Here is an 18506-nt window from a genome sequence, read left to right as displayed (position 1 = left end):
CGCGAGAGCCGAAATGTCTCACAAGAGTTAACAGAGTAACACAAGACGTCGTGGTCTGGATCCCGCCTTCACTGGGCATGATCCAGATTTGCATATTTAAATGAGCCAATGTTCGCAGGATTCTCCAGGCCCCCAGGACCCAATGGCCATGCCTGGGAGACCTCGCCAGAGTGACGTTTGGTACTGGTTCACACAAATGTGGACCAGTTGTAATAGCACTTGGGTTGGTCACCCAGGCCATGGGAAACTCCCGGGTGGTCGGGGACTCAGCAGGATGGTGGCCTGGCACTCCCTCTGCCACCTGGGCAACATGGGAGTGCCAACCTGGCAGTGCCACCTTTGCACTGCCAGGGTGGTACTTCTATGCTGGCAGGGGCACTGCCAGGGTCAGTCTGGCAATGTTAGGGTGCCCAGTTGCCAGGTTGGCACTGCCAGGGATTGGGCCAGGTGCATCCCCATGTTTGAGGGTAGGAGGTGGAGGTGAGAAATGGGGGGGTGCCTTTAAGGTGTGGGGGGAAGAGAGATCGGAGTGACCTTCTAAAATGGCGCCCCGATATGTGACGAGTCTTTCCTGCTGGGCTCGCCAGTAAGAAATGACTCAAGTGGTGGCTCGGCAGAGAGAAACTTCCCAAGGCCAAAGAAAGCGGCAAAGAGTATCAGGGGTTATAGGGAGAAGGCAGGACAATGGGGATGAGAAACATATCAGCCATTTTTAAAAAATAAATTTAGAGTACCCAATTATTTTTCTTTTCCAATTAAGGGGCAATTTAGCGTAGCCAATCCAGCACATCTTTGGGTTGTGGGGATCAAACCCACGCAGACATGAGGGGAATATGCAAACTGCACATGGACAGTGACCCAGAGCCAGGATTCAAACCCGGGTCCTCAGCGTCGCAGTCCCAGTGCTAACCACTGGCCCACATGCCGCCGCAGAAACATATCGGCCATGATTGAATGGTGGAGCAGACTCGATGGGCCGAATTGCCTCATGCTGCTCCTATATCTTTGAGTAGCAGGGTTGATGCACGATCAATGACCACTAAAACAAGGTTGTAGTCCAACTGAAGGCTTTAATAAGCTAGATGTTTGCCCCAGCAGCTCAGGTACAGAATGAAGGCTGCTGGGGTGGCACGGGTTCTTTGTTAAGTAATGGGTTAAGAGACATTGCAATTAGTTGTCTCATTTATGTTAAGTATCCATTAATTGGCACTGATATGTAAAGGGACTTCAGGTGGCCTCTGTCAGGTGATGTATAGTTAGAGTTTTGTGCAAAGGCTGTTGGAATTAAATAAATGTGTGTTTGTGAAGAAGGAACAGAACTTTAGACTCCTCATATCACAGCAACTTAAACGTCTAACAATTGGTAGCAGAAGATGGTTGCTGTGTAAATGTGAAGGGTTAGAAACAACTTTTCCAGATCAAACCAAGGAGTGAGTGAGAAAAGAAAAAAAAAAAAGGATATATGGCTGAACCGAGGATAAAGATGGCTGGATATGACTATCCTCCCTTATTTTCTGAAAGGGAATCATACGGCCAATGAAGAAGTGCAGTAGTTATGTGGACTAAGGTAACTGCTTTGGGAAAGAGAAAACAAGGTATGGCATTGGCTCTTTCTCTATCATATGGCAGTAAAATTCGAAACAAAGTGCTTTCTGAGCTGAATTGGAAGAGTTAGACTCAGAAGAGGGTCTGGAGACTTTATTACATTATGTGGATAAGATTTATAAGAAAGATGACTTGTTAAGTGCGTATGAAGCATGGGCGGTTTTTGATAAGTTCCGGAAAATGGAGAATATCTCCATGGAAGACTATATAATGGAATTTGGCAGACTATATAAAAGGCTGCAGAAACACAACCTGGAATTTCCACAGTCTGTGTTGGCCTTTAAATTACTTGACTGTGCTAGGATAGGCTCCTGGTTTTGACAGGAGTTCAGTTTACTGATAAGGATACCTTATTCGAACAGATGACAAAAGCTTTACAAACGTTTCTGGGGAAACATTCGATTCCGATGGCTCTGATGGCCCAAATAGGTCAGACTGCAATAAGGCAGAATATGGAAAATACACTACTAACAGGATGGCGAAATCGTATAGCTATGAACAGGGCTCAAGACTATAGAAGGAGACTGAGACAAGGAAATTATGAAGACAGAAACCCAGTTAGAACCTACAATAGGAAGATGAACTCCAGAAATGCACGGGGCATGATAAATCGATGTTTTCGATGTGACTCTCAATACCATTATGCTTTCAACTGTCCAACTCGTTATGATAGAGTGTTTGAAGCGACACATGACACGGAAGAGTCAGAAGAGGAAAATGATAGTGAACAGAAAGAAGGCATTGTCCTATTGACAAGCAGCTTTACGCCGGTAATGAGGGTGTTGTTTGCAGAATCCTTCAATTGTGCTGTATTGGACAATGGCTGCACATCTACTGTGTGTGGATTTGGCTGGTTAAAATGTTACCTGGACTCTTTGAATTATAAAATCGTAACAAGGTTAAGGAATTTGAAAGTTCCACAAGTTTCAGGTTTGGGGATGATAATACTCTGAAGTCGCTGAAAAGAGTGGTGATCCCTTGCAATATTGCCGGATTGAATCATTTCATTAGCACGGATGTTGTATCAAGTGAGATACCTTTGCTTCTGAGCAGACCATCAATGAAGAAAGCACACATGAAACTGGATATGGAACAGGATAAGGCAACAGGTTTTGGGAAGACGGTGGACTTACAATTTACACAGTCGGGACACTATTGTATTCCATTACTGACAAATAATTTTTCAAGTTGAGTGGTTAAGGATGTGTTAACGGCAGTTGAAAATGGGACTTTAGCTGATAAAAAGTTTGTGGTATAAAACTGCATAGGAAATTTGCGCATCCATCTCCTCAAAGGCTGAAAAATGTATTAAAGGATGCAGGGGTAAGGGATGACGACTATACTTAAACGATAGAACAGGTTAGTGACCGCTCTGAAGTTTGTAGGAAGTACAGAAGGACACCAGCACAACCGATAGTAACCCTACCTTTGGCCAGGGATTTTAACAACATTGTGGCCATGGACCTTAAGATCTGGGATAAAGCAAATAATATATTTATTTTGAATTTTGTAGATTTAGCAACCAGATTTAGTCAATCAACGATTGTACGAAGTAAAGAAAAGAGAGTAATTCTGGATCAAATCATGGAAAAATGGATAGGGACAGGAATGGGTCCACCGGCAAAATTCCTTACGGACAATGGGGGAGAATTTGCTAATGATGAGTTTAGGGATATGTGTGAAAACATGAATATCAGAGTTATGAATACTGCTGCAGAAAGCCCATTTAGTAATGGTGTCTGTGAAATAAATCATGCTGTCATTGATTACATGCTTCGGAAAATTTTGACAGATCGACCAAATTGCAGGCTAAATTCAGCTTTAGCATGGGCAGTACATGCAAAGAATTCATTGCAGATAGTTGGGGGCTATAGTCCTTATCAATTAGTGTTTGGTAGAAATCCTAAAATTCCATCCATTTTGGATGACCAGCCTCCAGCTTGGGAGGAGACTCCAATTAGCTCTGGTTTTGCTGAACATTTATATGTTTTACATAGCAGTAGAAAAGCTTTTTTGGAAGCAGAAGTCTCGGAAAGAATTCGCAGAACTTTAAGACATAACGTACGGCCATCAGATGCCGTTTTTCAGCAGGGAGGCATGGTATACTATAAGAGAGACAATTCTAATGAATGGAAAGGCCCAGGGAAGATCATAGGCATGGATGGAAAAACAATTATTTTGCAACGTGGTAATCAAACTGTTAGGGTACATTCATCAAGGATAATGGGTACAGATTACAAATTTTCACATTTAGACAGAGCAGACAGACATGACGAGGAACCAGAGTCATCTTGCACGCATGTGTTACAGAACTATGAGGACCAATTAACTGATATAGACAGGGTTTCTGTGGAGGAACACAACACTTCTGATGAATTAGAACAGGCCATTTTTCCGAAAGGGCAACTGCCAAAAGTTGGTACAAAAGTGACATACTTGCCTGAAGGGTCTATCAATGGAAGGATGCAACTGTTATTAGTAGTGCAGGGAAGGCCACTGGAAAGTATAAACATTGATTGAATGTACAGCATTCAGGGGAAGGAGTCAAGACAATGGATTGGGAAAACAAAGTTCAAAAATGGAGGGCACAGAAACGCAGTGCCAGTTCAGATAGTACATTGGATAGTGAACTGGTCCACAGGAAAAGGTCGAGAACTATTGAAAGGACATCCCACAGCAGAAGGGAAAGATCAAGCAGTAGCAGTACAGAACGAGATACCAGGCGGGAGAGGGGACGTAGTTTATCAAGATCTCAGAACACGAGTAAGGCTACGAATACTAATGGCAGTAGAAGCCCACATGCACGTGAGATATTGGTAGCTTCAAATAAATTTGATGAAAAAGTTATCAAAGAAGCTAAACAGCAAGAATTACATAGTTGGAGTGAATTTGGGGTATACACGGAAGTACCGGATAGGGGACAAAGAGCTCTATCCCACAGATGGATTTGCACGGAAAAGGTTCTTCCGGGTGGAACTTATAAGGCAAAGGCCAGGCTTGAGGCAAGGGGATTTGAAGAAAACTTAGAAGATCAGGATTTAAGGGTAGATTCACCTACAGCAGGAAAGGTTATCTAAAGATCTTCTTGGCTCTATCAGCCACAAAGGCATGGGAATGCAAATCTATAGATATAAACGCTGCGTTTTTGCAGGGGCATCAGTTCCAGAGAGACATTTTTCTTAGTCCTCCTAAAGAGGCAGTTAACACAGAAGGGGTACTCTGGAAGTTGAACAAATGTGTATATGGATTAAATGATGCATCCAGAGTCTGGTATTTTTCGGTAAGGTCAGTTTTGTTAAAGTTAGGCTGTTGCCAGTTGAAAGCAGATCCTGCAATGTTTTACTGGCACTATAAAGGAAATCCTTCTGGCATTGTTATGATGCATGCCGATGATTTTTTGTGGGGTGAGACTAGTGATTTTGAAGCTATTGTAATCTCTGGTTTGAGGAAAGAATTCAGGGTTGGAAGTCAGGCTTCCGGTGCATTTAAATATATTAGACTGGAAATTGGACAGACTAAGTCAGGGGCAACTTTACATCAGCAATCTTATTTGGAAAGCATCAGCCCAACAGCAATTAGTCGTGGCCAAGTTTCACAAAAAGACGCAATGGTTTCAAAGATAGAAAAAGAGCAACTGCGAAGTTTAATTGGGCAACTGAACTGGTTAGGTAGACAGACTGACCAGACGTGAGTTTTGATGTCTTAGAGTTGAGTACAAAAATGAATGATCCCAAAGTGGAAGACATAATAAGAGCAAATAAAGCATTGGCCAAACTAAAAATTCAGGAGTGTGTTTTGAAGTTCCCGGTTTTAGGTGACCTTAGGCACTTGAAACTTATAGTTTATAGTGATGCGTCCTCCGCAAATTTATGTTATGGGGTTTCAAGCGCAGGAGGTTTTATAATTTTCTTTTTGGGGAACAATGGTAAATGTTACCCGCCTGTGTGGGAAACAAAGAAAATAAGGAGAGTGATAAAAAGCACTTTGGCTACTGAGACATTAATCCTTATAGAAGCGGTGGATATGGCCTTTTATATAAGTATAATATTGACAGAAATTTTGGGATTAGGTGATTTGGGTAATATACCTATTGACTGTCACATTGACAATAAATCCGTGTGGGAAAATGTGCACTCTACAAAAAGTGTCAATGAAAAGAGGTTACGGATAGACATCGCAAGTTTGAAGCAGGTGTTGGACAGAGGGGAAATAACAAAAATTAAATGGGTCGACAGGAGCTATCAACTGTCAGACTGTTTTACGAAAAGAGGGGCGAGTTCACAGAAACATTTGGATATTGTTAATGAAGGGCGCTTGTTTCTGTGACTGTTTTTTATTTTTTCTTTCTCGTCCAAACAAAAACAAATGGGGGGGAAATCATGAGTGTGTTTTTGAGTTTCTTGAAATTTTGTTTTCACCTAATTATTTTTTTTCTCTAAGGAAGGGGAGACTGTTAAGTAATGGGTTAAGAGACATTGCAATTAGTTGTCTCATTTATGTTAAGTATCCATTAATTGACACTGATATGTAAAGGGGCTTCAGGTGGCCTCTGTCAGGTGATGTGTAGTTACAGATTTGTGCAAAGGCTGTTGGAATAAAATAAATGTGTGTTTGTGAAGAAGGAACAGAACTTTAGATTCTTCACACCACAGCAACTTTTACGTCTAACATTCCTATACCCCGACTATCAGGGCGGAGCTATCATACATTCTACCAATAGAAAGCATACAGTTTCCACCAATGGTGCTTTAGCCTGTCAGGTATCGTAATATCTATAATACCACATTCAGCCCCTGTTAAAAAAGAGTCCGGCGGGGGTAGTGGCCTGAAACTACAAAACATAGCACATGGTATAATTAGTTATGGAGGTACCGTCACACCTCCGTAGTGTTTAGTAACTATTTACAATTCTGAAAGCTACGTACATTTTATGGCTTATATTTACAGATTACAATTAAAATGAAGCAATCAGTCGATCGGGGGCCCTGGTCGTCCTCTGCGATCGTCAGAGCTTCGGTGGTGACTCCGGTGAAAGCTCGGGCGTCTGTGACTCCAGGAGCGTGGCTTCGATCTCCATGGCAGCATCGGCACCCCTAGACGGCGCTAGTGGGGAAAACGGTTGACCTGGGAAGGGAGTGCCTGTGGGGGGCGTCGGTGGGTGGGGGGGCCTAGACGGGGCCGGTGGAATGACTGATCCTCCAATAAGGTGCTGCGGTGGAGGGGAGGGTGGGACTGGCAGCTGGAATGTGCGTGGGGTTCCGGCGGGCGCCAGATCCCAGAGGAAGACCATATCATGTCGGCCGTCAGGGTACGCCACGTAGGCGTACTGGGGGTTAGCATGGAGCAGATGGACCCTCTTGACCAATGGGTCCGACTTGTGCGCCCGCACGTGTTTTCGGAGCAGGATGTGTCCAGGAGCTGCCAGCCAGGTCGGGAGCGAGGTCCCAGAGGAGGACTTCCTGGGGAGGACAAGGAGGCGTTCGTGAGGTGTCTGGTTGGTTGTGGTACAAAGCAGTGACCGGATGGAGTGGAGGGCATCCGGGAGGACTTCCTGCCAGCAGGAGACTGGGAGATTCCTGGACCGTAGGGCCAGTAGGGCGGTCTTCCAGACCGTTCCGTTCTCCCTCTCTACCTGTCCGTTATACCGGGGGTTGTAACGGTTCGGCCTGCTCGAGGCAATGCCCTTGCTGAACAGGAATTGACGCAGTTCGTCGCTCATAAAGGAGGACCCCCTATCACTGTGCATGTAAGCGGGGAACCCGAACAGTGCAAAGATGTTATGGAGGGCCTTGATGACGGTGGTTGCGGTCATGTCGGGGCAGGGGATGGCGAATGGGAACCGGGAGTACTCATCAATCACGTTCAGGAAGTACATGTTGCGGTCAGTGGAGGGGAGGAGCCCTTTGAAGTCCATGCTGAGGCGTTCAAAGGGACGGAAAGCCTTTATCAGGTGCGCTTTCTCTGGTCGGTAGAAGTGCGGTTTGCACTCCGCGCAGATTTGGCAGTCCCTCGTGGCTGTCCTGACCTCGATGGAGTAGGGCAGGTTGCGGGTCTTGACAAAATGGAAAAAGCGAGTGACCCTAGGGTGGCAGAGGTCCTCGTGGAGGGCTCGGAGGCAGTCCACTTGTGCGGTGGCACATGTGCCACGGGACAGGGCATCAGGAGGCTCGTTTAGCTTCCCGGGACGATACAAGATCTCGTAGTTGTAGGTGGAGAGTTCGATCCTCCACCGCAAGATCTTATCATTTTTTATCTTGCCCCGCTGTGCATTATCAAGCATGAAAGCAACCGACCGTTGGTCAGTGAGGAGAGTGAATATTCTGCCGGCCAGGTAATGCTTCCAATGTCACACAGCTTCTACTATGGCCTGGGCCTCCTTTTCGACTGAGGAGCGGCGGATTTCGGAAGCATGGAGGGTACGAGAGAAGAAGGCCACGGGTCTGCCCGCTTGGTTGAGGGTGGCCGCCAGAGCTACGTCGGACGCATCGCTCTCAACTTGGAAGGGGACGGATTCGTCAATGGTGTGCATCGTGGCCTTTGCAATGTCTGCTTTGATGCGGCTGAAGGCCTGGCGGGCCTCTATCGACAGGGGAAAAGCTGTGGATTGGATCAGGGGACGGGCCTTGTCCGCGTAGTTGAGGACCCACTGGGCGTAGTAGCTAAAAAACACGAGGCAACATTTCAGGGCCTTGTGGCAGTGAGCGAGGGGGAACTCCATAAGGGGGCGCATGCGTTCAGGGTCGGGGCCTATAACTCCATTTCGCACTACGTAGCCGAGGATGGCTAGACTGTCGGTGCTCAGCACGCATTTATCCTTGTTGTATGTTGTATGTAAGGTTAAGGATTTTAGCAGTCTGGAGAAATTTTCGGAGGTTGGTGTCGTGGTCCAGCTGGTCAGGGCCGCAGATGGTGACATTATTGAGATACGGGAATGTTGAACGTAAACCGTACCGGTCAACCATTCAGTTCAACTTGTGCTGGAAGACCGAGACCCCGTTAGTGACACCAAAGGGAACCCTTAAGAAGTGATAGAGCCACCCAACTGCCTCGAAGACAGTGCATTTGCGGTCACTAGTGCGGATGGGGAGCTGGTGGGAGGCGGACCTGAGGTCCACCATGGAGAAGACCTTATAATGCGCGATCCATTTTACCAGGTCGGATATGCGGGGAAGAGGGTACGCGTCCAGCTGCGTAAACCTGTTGATGGTCTGACTGTAGTCGATGACCATCCTATGCTTCTTCCCGGTCTTTACCACCACTACTTGAGCTCTCAAGGGGCTGTTACTGGCTTAAATGACTCCTTCCCTCAGTAGCCTTTGGACCTCTGACCTAATAAAGATCCGGTCCTGGGCACTGTAGCGTCTGCTCCTGGTGGCGACGGGTTTGCAATCCGGAGTGAAGTTCGCAAACAGGGAAGGCTGGTCGACCTTAAGGGTCGCGAGGCCGCAGACAGTGAGGGGGGGTATAGGGCTGCCGAATTGGAAGGTCAGACTTTGAAGGTTACACTGGAAGCCTAAACCCAGGAGTGTAGCCACGCAGAGGTGGGGAAGGACGTAGAGACGGAAATTTTTGAACTCCCTTCCCTGGACTGTGAGGTTTGCTACACAAAACCCCTTTATCTCCACTGAGTGTGAACCGGAAGCCAGGGAGATTTTTTGATTAATGGGGTGGATGAGGAGAGAACAGCGCCTTACTGTGTCAGGGTGTATGAAGCTCTCCGTGCTCCCAGAGTCAATTAGGCAGGACGTCTCGTGCCCGTTGATGAATACGGTCGTCGTAGCAGTTGAGAGTGTTCGAGGCCGAGACTGATCCAGAGTCACCGAGGCTAGTCGCAGCAGTTGAGAGTTTTCTTTGGGCAGTGCGTGGTCAGCCGAGCTGGGGTCCTTGGAGTTCATCCAAGGTGGCATCTCCCATAGGTCGCACATGGCTGGGGGTGGACAAAATGGCGGCGCCCATCCCTCCAACGTGGCGTCCGTGGAACAAGATGGCGGCGCCCGGGGTCCGCACGTGGCCTTGGGATATGAAGATGGCGGCGACCGCTGGCCGCACGGGGCCCATGGAGAAGTTAGTGGTTGAGGTCCGCATTCGCCGTTGGAGACCGCGGCAACCGCCCGGGCCTGGCATACCCCCACGAAATGGACCTTTTTTGCCGCATCCCTTGCAGGTGGATGCGCGGGCCGGGCAGCGCTGGCGTGGGTGCTTTGCCTGCCCGCAAAAGTAGCAGCAGGGCCCCTCAGGGTTGCCAGGCCGCCTTGCAGCGCAGGCCTGTGGTGGAATGGGGGAAGTCTCGGGGTCGGCCGCGGGGGGGTTCCACGCTGCCCAGTGGGCTGCCCCGTGGTCGGGAACGTAAGCGCGGGCGTTCCTGGAGGCCACGTGCAGGGAGCCTGCAAGGGCCCGTGCCTTTCTGAGACCCAGGGTGTCCTTTTCTAACAGGCGCTGGCGGATTTGTGACGATAGCATACCTGCCACGAAAGCATCCCAGACTAAGAGTTCCGTGTGTTCGCTCGCCGAAACTTGCGGGCAGCTGCAGCATCTGCCCAACACCAGGAGTGCACGGTAGAATTCCTCCAGCGATTCCCCAGGGGTTTGTCGCCTTGTTGCAAGCAGGTGCCGGGCGTAGACCTGGTTTACCGGGCGAATATAGTGTCCTTTTAGCAGCTCAATTGCTGCATTGAAGTCTTCTGCTTCCTCGATGAGGGTGTAAATCTCCGGGCTCATCCTTGAGTGCAGGACGTGCAGTTTCTGCTCTCTCGTGGGTGCATTTTCGGCCATCCCGAGATACCCTTTAAAGCACGCCAGCCAGTGCTTAAAGATTGCCGCTGAGTTCGCCGCATGGGGGCTAAGTTGCAGACACTCCGGCTTGATTCGGAGCTCCATCCTTTCTTCTTAAAAAAAAATAGCTTATTAAATTGATGCACAATCAATGACCACTAAAACGAGGTTATAGTCCAACTGAATGTTTTAATAAGCTAGATGTTTCCCCCAGCAGCTCAGGTACAGAATGAAGGCTGCTGGGGCGGCACGGGTTCTTATACCCCACCTATCAGGGCAGAGCTATCATACATTCTACCAATAGAAAGCATACAGTTTCCACCAATAGTGCTTTAGCCTGTCAGGTACTGTAATACCTATAATACCACAAGGGTGTTTACCGGCGCTGCAGCCGCTGAGATGCAGCCCACTAAACGCGCCCAAAACCAGGCATAGATTTTTCCCGGTTGAATAGCGCCCAGAATTACAGAACATTTTTTAAATGGTGAAATGCTGGCAAGTATTGTTCTTCAAAGTGACTTGCGTGTTCTTGTTTGTGAGTCACTGAAAACTAACTTGCAGGTACAGAAAGCAATTAAGAAACCAAGTGGTATGGTGGCTTTTATTACAAGATAATTGAGTATAGGAGTCAAACTATCTTACTGCAATTATATATAGCCTTGGTAAGACCACAGCTGGAATATTGTATGCTGTTTTGTTCACCTTACCTAAGGAAAGATATAATTGCCATAGAAGGGTCACCAAACCAATTTCTGAGATGGAGAGATTGTTCAATGAGGAAAGATTAAGCAGGCTGTGCCTTTATTCTCTGGAGTTTCAAAGAATAAGAGGTGATCTAATTCAAACGTACAAAATTATCACAGGGCAGGACAGGGTAGATGCAGGAAGGATGTTTCCCCTGGCTAGGGAATCGAAAACCACAGGACACAGTCTCAAAATAAGAGGCAGGTCATTTAATACTGAGATGAAGAGGAATTTCTTCACTTAGCGGGTGGTGAATCATTGGAATTCTCTGGCCCAGAGGGCTGTGGTGTTGAGTAAGTTCCAGACTGAGATCAAAAAATTTCTCCTTTCAAGGGATATGGGGATGATGCCGAAAATGGTGTTGAAGTAGAAGATCTGCCACTATCGAATTGAAATGTGGAGCGGGCTCAAAGGGCTAAATTGCCTACTCCTGCTCCTATTACTTATGTTGCTACATTCAATGCTTTATTAATCACTTCCCAACCTGCCCTGTCACCTTTGATGATTTGTCCACATGTACCTCTCGGTTCCCCCTGCTCCAGCACCCTGTTTAGAATTATATGCTTTGTTTTATACTGATTCTCCTTGTTCTTTCCACCAAATTACTTCTCTGTATTAAATATTACTTGTCTGTGCCTGCCCAATCCACCAGCCAGTGGTCTTCAGGTTTACCACTGCCCTCCTCACAGTTCAGAAAACGTTCACCTTTTGTGTCATTGGCAAATTATGAATCATTTTGTCCTGCACACCCAAGTCCAGGTCACTATTATATGAAATGAAAATGAAAATCGCTTATTGGCACGAGTAGGCTTCAATGAAGTTACTGTGAAAAGCCCCTAGTCGCCACATTCTGGCGCCTGTTCGGGGAGGCTGGTACGGGAATTGAACCGTGCTGCTGGCCTGCCTTGGTCTGCTTTAAAAGCCAGCGATTTAGCCCAGTGAGCTAAACCAGCCCCTGCATCTACCCTGTCCTGCCCTGTGATAATTTTGTACGTTTGAATTAGATCACCTCTTATTCTTTGAAACTCCAGAGAATAAAGGCACAGTCTGCTTATAGATCCAGAAAAGCAGTGGTCAGTCTTCACAATGACTCCTGTGGACCCCTACTTTGTACCTTCCTCCAGACCAAAAAACAACCATTCACTACTGCACTGTTTTCTGTCACTCAGCCAACTTCATATCCATGCTGCCACTGCTCCATTTATTCCATGGGCAAATTTCTTCTGCTACCACTTTTACTTGGGATGCACTCATCAAACCTGCCCGTGTCTTGAGAGATAAGTACGATAAAGATTTGCCCTCCATTCCTCCACCCACGCTCCCTCCTCTCCCCCTACCCCATTCTACCATTAAATTTAGAGTGACAATGGAATGTAGAACAACACAGCAAAGGTGTTGATAAGGATTTATATGAATGGATTTAACATTGCGCAAAGCAAATCCAAAACTCCCATTAAAATAAATTCTCATCTCTAATCTTAATAACTGCAAGATGTTAGAACATTTATTACCTTTTACAGTGATATGCAACATTCAACAGATAGAAAAGCCTGCAGCAGATATTTAAATCTTTCAGAAAACAATTGGGAAACTGTCAATAACTGATCTAAAATTTCAGAACGCTTACCATTTTTGTCTGCTCTCCGTAAAATCTGAAATCAATCACACAGAAAAATAGTACAATCAGTTTCATGCCCAGAGTAAACAGCCTTGGCGAAGTAGCTCAATGTGGAAAATTTGCTCGCCTGTATTTTTTCAGCAATATTAATGAGATGAGACTCATAAAGTTATTCATAATTCTTGTAAGTGAATTGCCTGTTTCAAACAATTTCTCTAATATAGGTGGCATTTGTATATTTTAGCTTATTACAGGTTAAACATAACAAAAATAAGATGGACAGGGACTCAAATGAATAAGTAAACTTGACACTTCGATTAATATCATTTGTTCTATGCTACATTTTAAAATCATTTAATCTATTTGGAATTAGTTTGATCTCTATAATCTTTGACAGGAAAATAGCGGCTGTGAAAGTACATTTTAAGTTCACTCAGTTTTTAATTAAACAACTGCTTTTCCAATAGACTGACAACACTATTGCACACAAATCCATCATTCAAAATTAGAAATGAAAGTATAGAAATCAGAGGGCCAGTAAATCTGATATAAAACACATAACTGGGCATTTAAAGCCAGAAAGAACATTTTAAGTGCACTTCCATGTGACTCCATTTCTTTAGAAAATGATACAGGTAGTTAATTTGTTGTGATAATGATATTGTACCTTGTATTTACATGCCCATTAGTGACATCAATACCGGTCACTATTGTAATTTTATAGATCCCATACAGTGCAGAGGATGGCATTTAACCCATCAAGTCTACACCAGCCCTTTGAAAGAGCACTCTACCTCGGCCACACACCCCCACCCCCCCACCCTATCTCTGTAGCCCCACCTAACCTGCACATCCTTGGACACTAAGGGGCAATTTTGCATGGCTAATCCACCAAACCTGCACATCTTTGGACACCCAAGGTTGGAATCGAATACAAGTGCCTGGCAACATTTCTAACCACTGCGCCACCTTGCCATCCAACAAATGTAGCATTCAATCTGTGTGCAACACTGTCCCCCAGGCAGAAATGTGATAATGGCCAGGTAATCTGCTTTGTCGTATTGATTGAGGGAAAAATATTGACCAGGATACCAAGAATAACTCCCCTGCTATTCCAATTAATACCATGGGGTATTTACATCCACCTGAGAGCAGACAGGGTCTCAGTTTAATGTCTCATTGGAAAGTTGGCACCTCCAACGGTGCAGCACTCCCTCTGTAGAGCACAGAAGTGTCAGCCTTGCGTTTTGTGCTCAGGTCCTGGAGTGGGACTTGATCCCACAACTTTGTGATACCAAATCTAATAATGTTGCTGTTGCCTTTTTAAAAGAACTTTGGAACAAATAAACAAGAAATTAAGATATTGACTGTCACTCACCAATCTACATAGAACATAGAACATAGAACAATACAGCGCAGTACAGGCCCTTCGGCCCACGATGTTGCACCGAAACAAAAGCCATCTAACCTACACTATGCCACTAATGAAGAAGAGAGTTGTTTATCTTTATATTTTGCTTCCACACATAAAATAATTATTCAGTTTGTGTAATTTTTAAAATGCCATTGTCATATAGTACTACCTATAAAACTAGGTGATGAACTTAGTGAGATATCGAGACTCCAATAATTTCAGTAACTAAAAATATTATCAGAGATGGTATCCAGAAGTCCCTGAATAACCAGATATGGTACATTACAAATTCCACTCATAATGGCATACTTTTGATTTTTAAAGTATGCTTGTAAAGGAAGTATTTTTGTTGTACTATAAACTTAAACATTTTAACACAAACTCTTTATTTTCCTGATAGTAGTTTTCAATTCAACTTTGGCACTCTGCAATATGAGCATCTGCAATGATCTGATTTCATAATGTGGATTGTTTCATTAAATACTCCTTTAGAAGGAAGACACATCTTTATTTAATTGCTATGAGTGGTAGAATCAATAGAAATATAATTTCACAATTAATTATTCTAAAAAATGTGCTTTCTTCCACCAAATGATTTTGTTTTGTGTGAAGAATAGTTTACTCAGATTAGTCCCAAGGTTACCTTTTATTGATTTGAACCCCTGTACCCTTACTGTAATCCTGAATTTAAGTTAATGTAGTACTCCCCTTATTTTTTACCTTTAATCATTTTACATATTATCGGGCATCTCCCATCTAGGCTAAAAGGGTCAAGAAGCCCAAATTCATATTGGACCAGAAACAGAGGAAAATTAGTCAACATGCTCTGTCGACACATTAAGTAGATTTGGAGATCATGCTCAATTAATCTCCATGTCTGCTTAGCATGAAGTAAGTGAGCTGCCTGCACTACTCGTATTTTTAATGGGCAGCTCTTCTAAAAGAGGGCTGGAAGTCATTCAGCTAAAGGCAACACATCTTAAAGAGGTGATGCAATCAGTTCAATATTGGACACCACTGAAATAGCAGACAGGTCTCCCTACTTTTCAGATGTAGAGCTGGAGGTGCTGGTAGAGGAGTTTGGCAGGGGGATGGATCCCACCTTTTCACCTAGTTAGCTATATAGAAACAATGGGTGGAGATGACCGAATAGGTGAGCATCAGACGCATTGTTTCAAGGAGCTGGCTGTAATGTAATGTCTTTTAAAAAAATCAATGACCTAACAAGGGTTATTAATGTAAAGATGTTTTTTGACTGTTAATACAATGACTTACAGGTTGAAGCTGAAAGCCACCAAATCAGGTTGATAAATTTAGCAAACCAACCCTTGAGGATGCGGGCGCATTCACAATTATACAAATTAGATTATACAGATTAGGCCTTTTTTCTCTAGAATTTGGAAAGTTATGGGGTGATCTGATTGAATTCTTCAAGATATTAACAGGAAAAAACATGGTAGGTAAAGATAAACTATTTCCACTGGTTGGAGATTCTAGAACTCGGGAGCATAATCTAAAAATTAGAACCAGACCATTCAGGAGAGATATTAAGATGAACTTCTACACACAAAGGGTGGTAGAAGTTTGGAACTCTCTTCCACAAATGGCAATTGATGCCAGATCAGTTGTTAATTTCAAATCTGAGATAGATAATTTCTTGTTAAGTAAATATGTTAAGGGAATGGGCCAAAGGCAGGTTTATGGAATTATTCACAGATCAGTCATGATCTCATGGAACATAGCAGCTGGTTCGAGGGGCTGAATGGCCTACTCCTGTTCTTATATTCCTGTTTTAATATTTAAATCAATTTTGTGCTCCTGATGGCTGTCTAATGGAATCTTAAGACTAATGTAGCCATAACTCTTGTGGTTCCTCACAAGTTATTTATTGTGCCCATTTCACACCAGAAAATGTGGCTTAACGATATGGGCTTCAGATGCCTGAAAATCTTTCTTCATAACTTAGACCCCTGGTTTTAGGTTGAGACCTATGGCTTCGCTCTCTACTTCCTCCAGTGTCTGAATCCATAACTTCCCTGTTTTGTGCTTGCATAGGAAGATCGCAGGCTGCACATGTGCATCGGGACTAGGTGGAAGTCTTGATGCATGAACCTGCACACCAAGTTCAACCTTCCATTCCTGTGCTTTTGAAGTCCTTGCTGCCAGTACTGTGCTGAACCAACTTAATGTGAAATCATGGGACAGCGCTAGCCTGGCCTGCTTGTCCCAATTTTAGGTAAGCACTCATGCTTGTTTATTTGCATTATTTTTTTCCTGTCCAGAATCAGTGAACAGGAAACATGAAAGAGTTTTTTGGGGGGTGAGTTAATCTTTTAAAATAATGTTTATAAATATGTTTAAGATGCACATAAAGTGAAAGAAATTTTTTTTTACACTTTGGTTTGTCATGAGGTTGTTAATTCCATTAAAGAAACGATAATGGATAGAATAGGTTTAGAGTGTGTGCGATAAGCTTCAGCTAAAAATACAGTCGGATTTTGCAATGTATTTTATGCTGTGTTGTCTTGCTGATGTTATGTTGATCATTACAAGCCTCAGTGATTACTTCAAATGGCTTCCCACTGCTAGGTGGACATTATGGGCTCTTGGCTCCCAGATTAAAATGGTGCACTCAACAGTAACCACAGTCTCTCTAAAACAACCTTTGCTGGAGGTTTTACTGTCTCAGTGTGTGCCAGACTAAGTGTTTGCATCCGTTATATTTGCCTCTTTTAGCTTTAACTTTAGGCTTCCAATAAAGAATGGAGCCTATCCTAATTATTCAGAAGCTGAAATTAATGACATTGAATTAGCAACATTAATATTGGCTCTCATTATATTTAAATGCTGAAATGCATTTTTAAATTTAATAATTTCAACATTAAATATTTAGGGTCAATACACTCTCAATGCTATTCCAAGTTTATTGGGGGGCGGAACCATTTAATGTGCTGCAATGTGGACACTGGAACTATATAAGTAAGACGAGGTCCACAGGTTCCATCCAGTCGGACTGGATCCGCAACCAATCTACTGCTGATCCATAGCCCCCCAAATTTATGGTCATCTTTCTCCCATCCTACGGGTCACTTGTCTTTCAATTTTTATCTTTTACTTTTCAACTTTAATTCTTATAATGCGGGGCCATAGCTTTAATGTTGCTGCTCTAGCAGATGCAGCTCAAATATTTCACTGAGATAATATGCACAGACCCAAGTACAATCAAAGGACAAAAAAAGAGCATCCAAAGACCTTTCCAATTATTCGCCATTCTCATCAATAGAAAACGGCACCACCATATAATATATAAATATATATATATATATTTCTTCGTCACATCGCTGGCTGCAAGGATTTCTATTCAAGAACATTAATCACGATGCGACCTGAACATATTTGAAAATCTATTTCTTCTCCTAAAATACGAATCCTTTTTGTTTCCACACACACTCGCTCGCACATTGGGAGTTGCTTCAATGATATCACAACAGTACATTGCACGTTCGTATTCCAAAGTGAGGTGAAATAAAGTGCAGGTAGCTCCTGCTGGCATTCCAGCTCAGGTTAATAAGAAATAAGCATGTTAGGTCGGTTACATTTGGCACAATTTTAGTTGGTACTTACATCGCGGAAAATCGACATGCCTTTCTTCGAATGGAGCGGTGGGCTGTCAGCGCAATCTGCATCTTCTGAAGGAAAAGGAATTATTTCCGGACAAGACATGATTAAACAGATTTACTATTGTTTTAAAAAACAATAATCTTAATGGTGCAGTCAGTCCGGTTGAGGAAAGCAGCCCAACTCCTGTGCAAACGTATTTCTGAAGCCTGCCTCTCTGCTCTGTTGCTGCTGCGGATTGGTTTGGCTCTGAGCAAATCTCTCTTCACTGAAGATATGGGGGCTGTGTTGTCACGCACTCATTCACAAGTCGAGAGACGCTCACGAAACATCTTCACCACTGGCACAAACAACTCAGCACAGATTCTGCTCGATGCACACAACCTCAGCTCAAAAACACAGCTGGCTGGACACACCGCATGTAACACACAACATGTGACAAACATGCTCTCTCCATCTCTCACTGTTACTCTCTCCCCTTCCCTTACCTCTTCTGACAAACATGCCCTCTCTATCTCTCACTGTCACTCTCTCCCCATCTCTTGCCTCTTCTGATTATCACCTCTCCTGTTTCCATAGAATCTCCACAGTGCTGAAGGAGGCCATTCAGCCCATTGAGTCTGCAGCGAACTTCTGGAAGAACACCCTACCCAAGCCATTCCCCTGCCATATCCCCCTAACTCAACCCAGAGGGAACCCATGCAGACACAGGGAAAATGTGGAAACTCCAAACAC

General features: G+C 44.3%; 1 protein-coding gene across 1 annotated transcript in view; it reads right to left on the bottom strand.

Annotated features, from left to right (window-relative positions):
* Positions 1-18113, bottom strand: part of necab1 (N-terminal EF-hand calcium binding protein 1) — a 362049-nt gene extending 343936 nt beyond the window's left edge. Inside the window, exons 1-2 of the mRNA XM_072467989.1 lie at positions 17778-18113; positions 12749-12773 (exon numbers count right to left, since the gene is read on the bottom strand). Of these exons, the coding sequence (XP_072324090.1) occupies positions 12749-12773; positions 17778-17876 (124 nt within the window). The 5' untranslated portion in view covers positions 17877-18113. The remainder of the gene's footprint in view (positions 1-12748; positions 12774-17777) is intronic.
* Between the last annotated feature and the right edge of the window lie 393 nt (positions 18114-18506).

Source organism: Scyliorhinus torazame, chromosome 11, assembly GCF_047496885.1.
Source record: "Scyliorhinus torazame isolate Kashiwa2021f chromosome 11, sScyTor2.1, whole genome shotgun sequence".
Lineage (NCBI taxonomy): Eukaryota > Metazoa > Chordata > Chondrichthyes > Carcharhiniformes > Scyliorhinidae > Scyliorhinus > Scyliorhinus torazame.
This window is presented reverse-complemented; position numbering and strand designations above follow the sequence as displayed.